This window comes from Mus musculus, chromosome 8, assembly GCF_000001635.26.
Source record: "Mus musculus strain C57BL/6J chromosome 8, GRCm38.p6 C57BL/6J".
NCBI lineage: Eukaryota > Metazoa > Chordata > Mammalia > Rodentia > Muridae > Mus > Mus musculus.
In genome coordinates this window covers 21,051,181-21,064,663 of record NC_000074.6, presented here as the reverse complement: position 1 = coordinate 21,064,663, position 13,483 = coordinate 21,051,181, and the positions used below count along the sequence as shown (strand labels likewise).

Sequence of the window (13,483 nt, the reverse complement as noted above, 5' to 3'; positions counted from 1 at the left end):
GACTAGGTAGACTGGAGAGTCAGTTCTTTGCATGATTCAGGTATTATCAATCATCCTCCTGTGAGGTAACATTGTGAACTCCCTACTCAGAGCCATTATAGAGAAAGTAAGATGGCCTCATTGTGCCCCCAGTGAATTGAGTTTAAGAGACAGAGTTTGTAAGAATGTAGCTAGAGTGAGATGTTCTGTAGAAGCCAAAGTGTCTGAACACATCTCACAAGAGTGTGGTCCAGGAGCATCTCCATACTTGGGACTCTCAAGCCATGCGTCATTCCACATGTCTGAGATTCTGCAATGTTTTTACTTTCAGAAAATGAGTACTGATCTACAAGAGATGTAATGTAGAGAGGGCCATAAGCTAGTACCCAATCTTAAGAAGTGTCATCACGCCATACATGACTACTGTTCTCTATGTGTTTCATCCCATTTCTCACACTACATACACAACAAAAGGTACAGAACTTCCTGATGTTTTCATTCTCTGTATGGCGTCCCCCTGTCATATGTAACACATCATATTTATGTGTTAATTAATACTATTCATTTGTTAAAATGATTTTATATAGAGGTCTCAAAAAGAATTAGCTAAGCAGCGAGAATACTATTTTACATGCATATTAACCTCCACACCACACACACACACACATATATATATGTGCGTGTGTGTGTATGTATGTATATATATGTACATACATACTTATGTAATTGTTTAATGACCTCTTGATTACATCTGTAGACTTTGATTTGAGTTAAGAAGCCCACCTTATATTTCAGACACATTGTTATCTTTCCTGCTCATCACAGAATTGATCTAAGTAGCACTTTCTAAAATATGCATGCTCAAAAGGCCACCATGCTCATGTGAAAGATTTTTACTATGTAATTTCACATTGTACCCTTCCTACCAGTGTCTGGTACAGAACTGGCTATTGAAGTCTTAGAGAATCCTGAACCACAGAATATATCCTTAGAGAATTTTGCCCTTTTTAAGTACAGCAAAGATTGTTCTGCACCCTCTTTTCATTTTCTTATTGCTTTATGTTCTCTTTTTTGTTTCTTACCAAGCCCTGGTAGCATCAGATATCTCAATTGAGGAAAGACACCTACTCATGGACACCAGAGAATGTAGAAACCAGATTCCTCTGTCTGAGGAATTGCATGCAGTCATTTACATACTACTAGGTTTATTGAGCCTTGGGGGAAAGCAGTTTTTTGCTTTGTGAATTTACTGTTGGCTGGAACTTTATGGTTTTACTGCAGATTGATAAAAGTACTATAAAGTTTATCTAATATTCCTCATCCAATCTGAGAGACAAAATTGATATTTCAGTATTATAACAGTTCATCTTTATCATGCTTTGACACCAGAAGTGCGTGTACTTGTGTTTTGTCAAATGTTCCACTGAGAGGTTAGTTGGCACATTCTTTCTACATTTGTAAAAAAGATGTACTTATTTTTGTTTTAGAAGTGATTTGGCAGACTGTACGTGTGTGTGTGGCTATTGTCTGTGGAGAGCAGAGTAGAGAGCCCAGTCCTCAAGAACTGGAGTTCCAGAATGCTGTGAGCTGCTATGTGGGTGTGAGAACTGAACCTAGGTCTTTTAAAAGAGCACCTAGTATTCTTTACCTCAGAGCCATTCTTCCAGGCCCACATTTTCTCTAATGAATCTTTACCTACTGTTCAAAAAGTCTGGAAACTGTTTCTTTGTAGCATATATTAAAAATCTTCTTAAGATAAACATTTTTCTTCCTCCCGTTTTTTTTTTTTAATTCTAAACAGCCTGGCATTTAAATCTCTTAATAATATTTCTGAGTTATTTTTCTTTCAATTTAAATCTGTAAGAGTCAAGCTTTGTGTTTTAGTGGCATTAGCAAAATTCCTACCACATCCTGTGTTTAAGTCAGTTACAGTTCTTACACACCCTCTGCTACGAGGGAGGAAGTTCCCCCTTCTCATGTAGAGTGTTGAGCATCTTCAGTTTTCCAAGGTATTATATCATATGTGAATGCCAAATGAGATGTTGGGAAGTAGGGCAGTGGTTGGAGCAGGTGGGCCACAGACACTGAAATGATGTTGGAAAACTGAAGGAGCTCTTTGTAGTCCATTGCTATGTCTTCTTGTAGTGAATCTTGTCCAAGCATCATCATGTATTCAAATATGTTCTGCAAAGAATGTATGTTAACCCCCAGTGGAATCTGAAGTCTCTGGTCTTGCACATGCCCCACTTAGGCACATGGGAGGGCTAGCCCTCTTCCTGTCTCCCAGGCATCAGGACTGTGGTTACCCACAGGAGGCTCTTGGCAAGATGGTTCTCAGCTTGAGAACTTGCATCTTCTTATGCTCTCCTGTACTGCATCCTGGACTCTGAGACAGTGGGGGTGTTCTGTTCTGCACATGTTTTCCATCACAAGCCAGAGTGTAAAAACTCAACAGAACTCGAATTTATCCTCAATAATTTACTCTATTTCTGTAGTAGGGATCACATATATGAGATATTACTTGTGATAACTGTAAAAAACACCCTCATTTCTTCATATATTTCTTGTGAATATGGGTTATTTATTGGTGGTTTAACATCAAATCTCAATGGAGATAATTAGTAGAGGCAGAGATCAAGGAGAAGAAGTAGAGAGACCATCTGTCAAGAGATGTCTTTAACCTTGGGCTCCTATCAGGCTCTAAAGAAGGAAAACAAATAATCTCAATAAATGACAGAAGGCATCACTCTAAAACACAGGAGTTAAGGTGGAATATGGGATAGCAGGAAAGTGTAAGAGTTCTGGCCACAGCCCGTTGCCTAATCTTTAGTGTCTTCTGAGTATGGCAATTAACCTCTTTAAAGTTCATTTACAAACCCACAAAATATCAGTCAATGAACTTGACTATTTTAATTGGTTATTCTGAAAACCTTTTATCCAAAGAGAAAAAAAGATCTTAGCAATTAGTAAGTATCAGCTAATAGAAATACACTGCACATATTATATACTTTGAGAATGCTGCCTGGCTTATCACAATTTTCAAATTATCATTTTTTCTATAAAATTACAACACAAAGCTGTTTCATCTCTACAATAAATAAAAGTTTAGTATTCTTACTTTAGGTAAGAAGTTGTCAAAATCCATAGCATTTAAATTTTGTATTCAATATAGAATGTTACTATTTATTAAACTAATGGGGGACGTATCTTCTCATTTCAAATACATCAAGAACTTTACAGCTTTCATCTGTTTGTTAAAGAGATATCCCACCAAATAAGCACTTTTACACATTAGATAAAAGATGTTACATGCAAGGATATATGAGCCTTGGTTGAGCTGAGAACTGATGGAGGACCTTCCAGATATGAATGATGGTGAGAAGAAGAAAACTAGTAAATGTCTGACAGTGTAACGTGCAGGTATTTCTCACCAGAAGACTATGATGAAGACTATTGATTGGAAGAGGGCTGAGCTTCATATTTGGCTGAGGAACGTCCTCAGAGCATGGAGACAAACATTCTTCTTTTAAAGATGCACATTTAGGAACTAAAGATGCCTAATGCAATTCTCATTATGAAAAAGTGTACACACTTTTTCTCTGTGATCTACACACAGGGTGCAGAGTCCTATTCAGAAGCTATAATATGGGCTTGTCATAGAGCAGGCTGGTATGAGCCATTAATATTTGTTGTTCATTTGAATTTTCTATGATCAGCAGGTTATTTTAAAAAGATCTTGGGCATCTATAGGGTATGTTTTCATGATATCATAGGTTGGTCACTGAAATTTCTTTAGAGGTTCTATGTAGCAAAAACTGATGGCTTTGGCCTGTTTCAGCAAATTTCTCCAACCCAGTTATGACCTGGCAATGAAAGCACAACACACTTAACATGATTCCATGCTGTGCACATCTATTGGGCAGATCCACTCATTCACTACCATCTTCCACATCTATAAGACCCCTTAGAACTTTCAGTTTCTCCTGGCCTATGCTTCTGCTCTCTTTCTCTTCCTCTTCCTCTTCCTCTTCCTCTTCCTCTTCCTCTTTTTCTTCCTCTTCTCCTCCTCCTCTGTCTCCTTCCCCACTCCTCCTCCTCTTCCTTCCCCTTCCTTTGTGTCCTCTCTCTCCCTCTTCCATTTTCTCCTTCTTCCCTCTCCCCCATTCTGCTCCACCTTCCCTGTTATCTGCCTAGTCATCAGCTCTCCTTTATTTTACAAATAAAGTTGGGAAGCAGGTTTTCAGGAATTCACCTGAGTGCTGACTCATTCCTTGTTTGCAACCCCTCACAGGAGAACAGAATTAACATAAAATAGAATTAGGCCCAGGGCTATTCACGACATTGGCCCACATGGTAGAACATGTAGACAATACCATGTTGATGGAGAAGATGTGATTTCAATTGGGACATGTCTTCTGAGCATCACAACCTACAGCAACTCTCAGTTATTATAAAAACTGGCAGTTCCTCAATGTTTGTTCAAGTCCAAGTGAAATGGAATGTTTGAGACTCTTTGGAGTTAGGCTAAACTAGAGGACCTTTTTTTTTTAGGACAAAAGCATGCTTTCTGTAACTACACGCAGGGAAGTCTGTCATGTGAACATTACCATTTTCTTAAAATTTGTTTTGTATTAATTTATATACTTATTGTATGTACAGAGAGAACTCATGTGCCATAGAACTCACGTGGAGGTCAGAGGACAGCTAATGGTAGCCTGTTTGTTGCTTCTACAATGTGGTGTCTGAGATTTGAACTCAGGTTGCCAGGCATAGTACATGATGCGTTTTTTGTGCATCAAGGGTGAGCAGGAGGTTAGATACAAAGAGATAAACCACTCTGCTCTGGCTACTTCTCTCTCTATCAACTTGTCTGTTCATTAGATAAGAGTCTCTAGCTGCATATGTATCAGAAGATGGCTTAGTGGGCCATCAGTAGAAAGAGAGGCTGATTGGTCTTGCAAACATTATATGCCTCAGTACAGGGGAACACCAGGGCCAAGAAGTGGGAATGTTTGGGTAGGAGAGTGGGGGGCGGGGAGGGCATGGGGGTGTCTTGGGATAGCACTGGAAATGTAAATGAAGAAAATACCTAATTAAAAAAATAAAAATAGATAAAATCATATAGTACAATAAAAAAAAAAAAGAAAGATTCACCCTCAAAAATGAGTCCTACTTTTTCATGATCCATTTTTCAGTTGAAGGACATTATGTCCTTTCCTTTCTATAGCTGCTGAAAACTCAGATGCAATAGAAATTGTTGAGCCAGTAACTGTAAGGTAGGATCCTGAGTCCTGGGCATTTGCTAAGGAGTGGTACAGCTGTGCCATGGAGATTTCCCTGCAGTTTTGTAAGAATTCTCCACACTGACTTCTTTGGTTCCTGTGCCAGCTTGCAATCCCAGCAACAGTGCCTGAGGGTTCCCCTTTCCCTAGACCCTCACCCCCACTTGTGAACAATTGTTTTCTTGATCTTAGTCATTCTGACTAGGCATAGATGAAACCTCTGAGAACTTTAAATTTCCATTTCTCTGATAAGAATGTTGAACATTTTAAAGCATACTTCTTGGCTAGTATTATTAGTTCTTTGTAAATTTCCAACAACTGGTTATCCTATTTGGATAATACTCACCACTGAGCAAACTCTTATCATATCTACCCCTTTCCCTATCCACCCAAGTTCATTTCATTTTTTTCTTTAATTTTTTAAAAAATCCATTTGGATCAATTTGTGCTGCCAATATGTTTTTATACTTTCTACTGGAACATGATCAATTCACCAGAAGATACACTCAGAAAGAACTGTCTCTCTCACCTAGCAGCTAACAATTGGTAATACCTCCAGTGCAAGGGGTGGAGTTTTTGTATCCAACTCCCAGGTCCCTGCTAGTATATGCTATGTCTTGGACTTGCACAGTACAGCCATAGCATGTCAAACATTCTTGATCTCATTTCAGTCACTTTATTTCTTCTTTTCCAAAATTCTCTGTTCAGATCCATATATGATATTTAATTAGGTTGTTTCACTAACTGTCTTCATTTAATTTCCTAGTCTTTTGTATATTTTGGATGACAACCCATACATTTATGTAGCTTGCAAAGGGTCTGTACCACACTGTGAGCTTCCTCTTTACTGGACTGATTATTTCCTTTGCTATAGGGAAGGTTTTGTTTCATAAGGTCCTATTCTCAGTTATAGGCCCCAATCCTGAATGGTTAGCCATAGACACATGGACATATGAGCAATGTTAAATAGACTCTATTATACATACATATTTGCATATGTATCCATTAAAATTATATGCATATGCATATACATGTAACAATTATAATTTAAGATGAGAGAGTACATAGCTCTTCATATATATAATATTGGCACTGTTGTGCATGATTTACAGAATCTCTGAAAGCTTATAATATTCTGTGGCATTAGGTTTATAGTTTTTATGTCCTCTGTCATTCACACTCTGTCTGGTGTACCATAAACACATACCTTCTATGTCCTCTTCCTGAGTCTTTCTCTTGAAGGAAGGCACTCATGAACCTTGTCATTCTGACAGAAAGAGTAAATTCACATCAAGCAGGACAGCAGATGGCACTACCAAGTCAATAGACAGCAAAGTGATTCTGTTGACTTCTTCCTATCCTATTCTTAACTTTCTGCCCTTCTGAATGCAATCTTTTTTCCATGGTCAGCCAACGCACATATTTTAATCGAAGATCCAGAGTGGATCCTGCACTGCTACCTCTAGCCTTGAGCCTGACACGTTTTAGCTAGAGTGGAACCCCCTAATTAGAACGATGACTTGGGTGTGAAAGCCCTTGCCCTAGGAGTGTAAAGTTCTCACACCTGGCTTCTAAGACTATAGCTGACCTTAGATAGAGCTGACTTTGTCTCAGTTGTTTTATTGCCCGGTTCCTGCCAGTATTTGTGTTTACATTCCTCTGTTTAGTGTAAAAGTCATTAATCATCTGGTAACCTCATTTGTACCTTGCTGCTATGTGACTTAACTTCCCTATTTTCTTCTGTATAAAAAGTTTGATGCTCAATTTGACAAATTACATTCAGATTCTACACAATCTCCAGTGTTGGTCTATCTGTCATTCCCTCCAACTCCTTGCCCACCTGTGACCAGAGACCCATTCCACGCAGACAAAGGGACCCAGAGGATCTGCAGCATGAAACCTTGCATTTAAAAGAAAAATTCTCCCCAAATTGTAAATGGTCAAGAAAGAATACATGATCTTATTGCATCCAGGGTCAAGAATTTGCAACAGGGAGAAGTGTTGAATAAACTCTGGAGACAAAGAAAAGAGTGACTTTTAGCCAAGTGAACTAGAGGAGAGTCCTTGGAAAACTTTAGTAGAGAGGTTGACCAATGTGATTGTGTCATGTGTTTGCTGATTGACAGTTACTGGAGTTATGCTCACTGTTCCTAGAAACAGAGGACCTATACCCTCAGATAATTACATTTCAGAGGGATGACCGATATTGACTTAACTGTTAAATTTATTTTGCTTAGGTCACCAGTGACTTATTTAAAGACTAAAATGTCTCGGGGACTATGATAACTGCCTTCTGCTTTGAATCTTCTAATTGGAATTCTGTAATATTTGATGCGAAAAGAGTTGTAACGGCTTTCTCTTCTAGCTCAATCAGTGGATCTAGTCTCTGCCATGGTTGCTATAATCGACCAAGTAAGATGCTTCTAGCATGCTTTCTTCCTCAAAGTGTGAAATGATATCCAATTCGCCTAGCATGGTTCCATCACTATTGAATGCCCGCAACTATATTTTATGTGAACCCACACCATCTGTGCTACTAGAACCTGCAATCTGGAGGTCACCATAACTGTTGTCCTTTCATTTAGGACATGGTTTTCCCTGAAGGAGTGTGTGATGATTTAGAATCTGACTCTTAGCACCCTGTACCATGACTGGAGGCCCCTGCTTCAACAACTGCCTAACAAATTCTTTATCTTGCATATCTCTTCCATGCTGCATTAAACCCTTCAAAGCTGCAGGGTAAGTCACTTGAGTGTATCTTATAGAGCACACTGCAGTCATTAGACATGTACACTTTTTGTATATAAATACATTTTCTGTATAGAAACTGTATTTTGTCCTATACAACTTTGGACACTACAGATTACATGCAGATCATAGTGTGGGATGCCCTGATTTTCATCCTACCCATTCTGCCCTGACTAACTTTTTTTAATATTGATAAAATTTGTCTCCACAGAGCCAAATGTAACCCTCGGTTTATAAGCCATAATTCAGGTCTGGTTCATTAAAATTTACACACTTTTTAAGGACACTGTAGCTTTAAAAAAAATCATTTTAGTACTCTGTAAACCTGAAACCCAAAGTGTTAGTTTTTCTTAACATATAGGCAATGTCTTTTGAGAGTGAGTCAAGACTACCTAAAGGCAGAGTCAAAAATCAGGAGCAGCATATGTGAGGATCATGAGCATTCTGAACTTTCTATTCATTTTATGTCTGAACCTGGAGTCCTCCTTAAATTGATATTAATTAGAGCCAGTATCTTGCAAGTAAAAACTTATAGTATTCATTCATCTGCAAAGGTTTCTTGAAGGTTGCGGTACTTTATATACAGATCCTTGACTGAGCCTTGTAGCATATATTGAAAGAATGTGAACACAAAGGAAGCATATTGCGAACAATTTATTGAGAAGTGGTCATCAGGCACCAGCATCAGTGGCCTCAGTACTCATGCTCGTCTTGTCCTCTGTGGTCTCCATGTTCAGCGACAGCAGAGCGTGTATATTAAATGACCCTTTCTGCAGGTCCCATTCATGCGTTCTCTTCTTTTGCAGCCTCTTGTTCTACAATAGCATACCAGATCTCTCAACGCTGGAGACACAAAAAGAATCAGGCATTATGATTTGAGGTTGGCAGCATGTAATAGTATATGATCCTGTGGGGATCTGTGATACAGCATGACTGTGCTGTTTTGGCCACAATACAGCCTTCAGCAAGGATATCTCAACCAATAACACACTTCAGGGGTGTTGGTCATGCACTTGAGAGCCATTCTGAGGTGTCTTTAATTTCTGTGTTCCTTTTGTCACGATGTAGACACTTTATTATACTTTTAAATTGATTCAATGTTGCTTTACATAAAGAAAGATTTCTACTAATACCCAAGACTAATCCTATTCTATATGCATCTAATCAGAGTATTGGAGTTCTGTGAGTGTTGAAATTCCCATGTATATCATTTTACAGTAAAAACTTATGAGAAAGATACTCAATTAGAGTTGCTTTACTCTCGCTCTTAGTGTTATGAATATAAAAGGAATTAAAATCGTATTGCCAGAGAGCCACATTACTCTACCAGGACTCTAGGGCTCATCTCCATCCCTTCCCCAGGAGGATGCAAGCATCCATCACACAGGACACCAATACTCACATTCCTCTTGAAGAGAAGAGCCTTCTGGGTCTCCAAAAGAGACAGACACAGCCTGGTCCTCTTTCCCTGGCTGCTCCTCAGTTTTAGTCTCTTCATCTGTGTTTTGGATAGGATCAGCCTGGACCTGGAAGGCCAGCAGGATGAGGGCAGAGAGGAGGACTAGTGTCTTCATGGCTGGGAGTCACCTGGAGGATTGGTGAGCAGGAGCCCAATGTGTGGAGAGTGAATATTCAGCCTGCATTTATAGGGCAGAGAAAGGCCTACACCTAGAGAAGGCACTCTTTGATGGGAAGTTGGAGAGGCTGTTAACCTCAAGTTCCCTTTGATGTTCCTTTGTCCTCAAGGCTGCCACCATCGTGTTGCACTGTGTGTTCTGTGACAAAACCCCACTGATAATGATGAAGGGGCCCTGCAGTCTTCTCCCATTTCCCATCTGCTTGAGCATTTACCTCTTATTTGTCAGAGAAGAAAACAGCTGGGCACTGCCTAATTTGATAAGCTCAAGAAACAAAAGATTTTTATGTTCTGGACTTGGAGCCTATACTTCTCAGAAAGTGTGGATCAGACCTTGACCAGGTAGACTGGAGAGTCACTTCTTTGCATGATTCAGGTATTATCCATCATCCTCCTGAGGGGTAACATTGTGAACCCCCTACTTGAGGCCATTATAGAGAAAGTAAGATGGCCTCATTGTGCCCCTAGTGAATTGCATTTAAGAGACAGAGTTTGTAAGAACGAAGCTAGAGTGAGTTGTTCTGTAGAAGCCAAAGTGTCAGAACACATCGCACAAGAGTGTGGTCCAGGAGCATCTCCATGCTTGGGACCCTTAAGGAATGTGTCATTCTACATGCTTGAGATTCTGCAGTGTTTTTATTTTCAGAAAATGAGTACTGATCTACAGGAAATGACATGCACAACGTAGAGAGGTTCATAAGCTAGTACCCAATCTTAAGAAGTGTCATCTCGTCATACATGACCACTGTTCTCTATGTGTTTCATCCCATTTCTCACACTACATACACACCAAAGCGTACAGAACTTCCTGCTGTTCTCAGTTACTGTCTGGATTTGTCCTATCACAAGTGCAACTCATATTTACATGTAAATTAATACTATTCATTTGTTAAAATATTTCTATGTAAAGTTCAGTATGATAGCTAAGCAGCAAGAATACTATTTTACACACATATAAAACTTCACAAGCTTGTATCCTTGGTCCCTCACAGACCAATCTACCCAGGAGAGTTCACAGACAGCAGAAGCAACATAGCTTCTGAGACAGGCCAACTTTCCTGCCTTGGTCTTCCGCCAGGAGGCAGAACTGAGCTCCAGACCTCTGTGCACCTTTTCTGCACCTTTTCTGCAAGAAGAGAGCTTGCCTGCAGATAGTACTGAGACTCAGGAGGGAGTTGGACTTGCAGAAGTGCTGAGAGAGGTTAACAGAATCAGAGAAGGAAAAAAGTCCAGCCAGAGAGAGCTATCAAGATGAATGCTAGAGATTAACAGATGGTGAGAGGCCAATGTAAGAATCTTACTAACAGAAACCAAGACAACTCACCATCATCAGAAGCAAGCACTCCCACCTTAGCAGGTCCTGGATACTCCAACATATCCCATGCAAAATTTGGAGTTAAAATTGTATATCTTGATGCTGGTAAAGATTTTAAGAGAGAAATTAAGAACTCCCTTTAATGAAACACAGAAGAACACGGCTGAACAGATAGAAGGCCTTAAAGAGGAAGCACAAAAATCCTTCAAAGAAATATAGGAAAACACTGCTAAACAAACAGAAGCCCTTAAAGAAGAAACACAAAAATTCCTTAAAGAATTACAGAAAAACTAAACAGGTGATGGAATTGAACAAAACCATCCAAGATCAAAAAGGGGAAGTAGTAATAAAGAAAACCCAAAGGGAGACAACTCTGCTGATAGAAACTTTAGGAAAGAAATCAGAATCCATAGATATGAGCATCAGCAACAGAATACAAGAGATGGAAAAAAACATTTCAGATGCAGAAGATTCCAAAGAAAACATTGGCACAACAACCAAAGAAAATGCAAAATGCAAGAAATACCTAAACCAAAACATCCAGGAAATCCAGGAACCAATGAGAAGAAGACCAAACCTACGAATAAAAGGCATAGATGAGAATGAAGATTTTCAACGTAACGGGTCAGCAAAATTATAGAAGAAAACTATCCTAACCTAAAGAAAGAGATGTCCATGAGCATAGAAAAAGTCTACAGCACTCCAAATAGTCTGGACCAGAAAAAAATTCCTCCCAACAGAAAATAATCAGAGTAACAAATGCACTAAATGAAGATAGAATATTAAAAGCAGTAAGGAAAAAAGGTCAAGTAACATATAAAGGCAGGCCTATTAGAATTACTCCAGTCTTCTCACCATAGTCTATGAAAGCCAGAAGATCCTGGACAGATATTATACAGACCCTAAGAGAACACATATGCCAGCCCAGGCTACTATACCCAGCAAAACTCTCAACTATCATATATGGAGAAACCAAAGAATTCCATGACAAAACCAAATTCATACAATACCTTTCCAAGAATCCAGCCCTTGAAAGGATAATAAACAGAAAACACCGAGACAAGGAACAAAGCTACAGCCTAGAAAAACCAAGAAAGTAATCCTTCAACAAACCAAAAAGAAGACAGCTACAAGAACAGAATCCCAACTTTAACAACAAAAATAACAGGAAGCAATAATTACATTTCCTTAATATCTCTTAATATCAATTGACTCAATTCTCCAATAAAAGGACAAAGACTAACAGACTGGCTACACAAAGAGGACCCAACATTTTGCTGCTTACAGGAAACCCAGCTCAAGGAAAAAGACAGACACTACCTCAGAGTGAAAGGCTGGAAAACAATTTTCCAAGCAAATGGTCTGAAGAAACAAGGTGGAGTAGACATTCTAATATGGGATAAAATTGACTTCCAATCCAAAGTTATAAAAAAAGACAAGGAGAGGCACGTCATACTTATCAAAGTTAAAAATCTACCAAGATGACCTCTCAATTCTAAATATCTATGCTCAAAATACAAGAGCAGCCACATTCATTAAAGAAACTTTAGTAAAGCTCAAAGCACAGATTTTACCTCACACAATAATAATGGGAGACTTCAACAACCCACTCTCATTAATGGACAGATCCTGGAAACAGAAACTAAACAGAGACACATGAATACTAGTAGAAGTTATGAAACAAAAGTTATCTACAAAATGTTTTATCCTAAAGCAAAAGGCAATACCTTCCTCTCAGCACCTCATGGTACCTCCTCTAAAATTGACATAATTTGTCACAAAATAGGCCTCAACAGATTCAAAAATATTGTATTATCCAATGCATTGTATCAAATCACCACCGACTAAGGCTGATCTTCAATAACAGCCAACATTCACATGGAACCTGAACATCACTTCACTCAATGATAACTTGGTCACAGAAGAAATAAAAAAAGAAATTAGAGACTTTTTAGAATTTAATGAAAATGAAACCACAAAATACCCAAGCTTATGGGACACAATGAAAACAGTCCTAAGAGGAAAACTCATAGCCCTGAGTGACTCCAAAAAGAAATTAGAGAGAGGATACACTAGCAGCCTGACAGCACTCCTAGAAGCTCTAGAACGAACAGAAGCAAATTCACCAAAGAAGAGTAGGCAGCAGGAAATAATCAAAGTCAGTGATGAATTCAACCAAGTGGAAACAAAAAAACTATTCAATGAATCAACCAACCAAGGAACTGTTTCTTTGAGTAAATCAGGAAGATAGATAAACCCTTAGCCAGACTCACTAGAGGGCATAGGGACAGTATCCTAATTAATCAAATCAGAAATGAAAAGGGAGACATAAACACAGAACCTGAGGAAATCCAAAATATCATCAGATCCTACTACAAAAGGTTATACTCAATAAAACTGGAAAACCTGGATGAAATGGACAATTTCCTAAACAGATACCAGGTACCAAAGTTAAATCAGGATCAGATTAGCAATCTAAACAATCTCATTTCCCCTAAAGAAATAGAAGCAATCATTAATAGT

General features: G+C 38.8%; 1 protein-coding gene across 1 annotated transcript; it reads right to left on the bottom strand.

Annotated features, from left to right (window-relative positions):
- Window positions 1–8,647: 8,647 nt before the first annotated feature.
- On the bottom strand, window positions 8,648–9,624 carry Defa23 (defensin, alpha, 23). The gene is made up of 2 exons (NM_001012307.2): window positions 9,412–9,624; window positions 8,648–8,852 (listed from the first exon to the last, which is right to left on the bottom strand). Exons 1-2 carry the CDS (start codon window positions 9,581–9,583, stop codon window positions 8,743–8,745), a joined length of 282 nt encoding a protein of 93 aa, NP_001012307.1. The 5' UTR covers window positions 9,584–9,624; the 3' UTR covers window positions 8,648–8,742.
- Window positions 9,625–13,483: the final 3,859 nt, after the last annotated feature.

What these genes read in the sequence shown, in the direction of transcription:
- Defa23 (NM_001012307.2), bottom strand. Translation starts at nt 9,583, where the DNA reads ATGAAGACACTAGTCCTCCTCTCTGCCCTCATCCTGCTGGCCTTCCAG. An exon ending in CTCTTCTCTTCAAGAGGAAT is followed by an intron (nt 8,853 to 9,411) that starts GTGAGTATTGGT and finishes TTGTGTCTCCAG; the next exon opens with CGTTGAGAGATCTGGTATGC.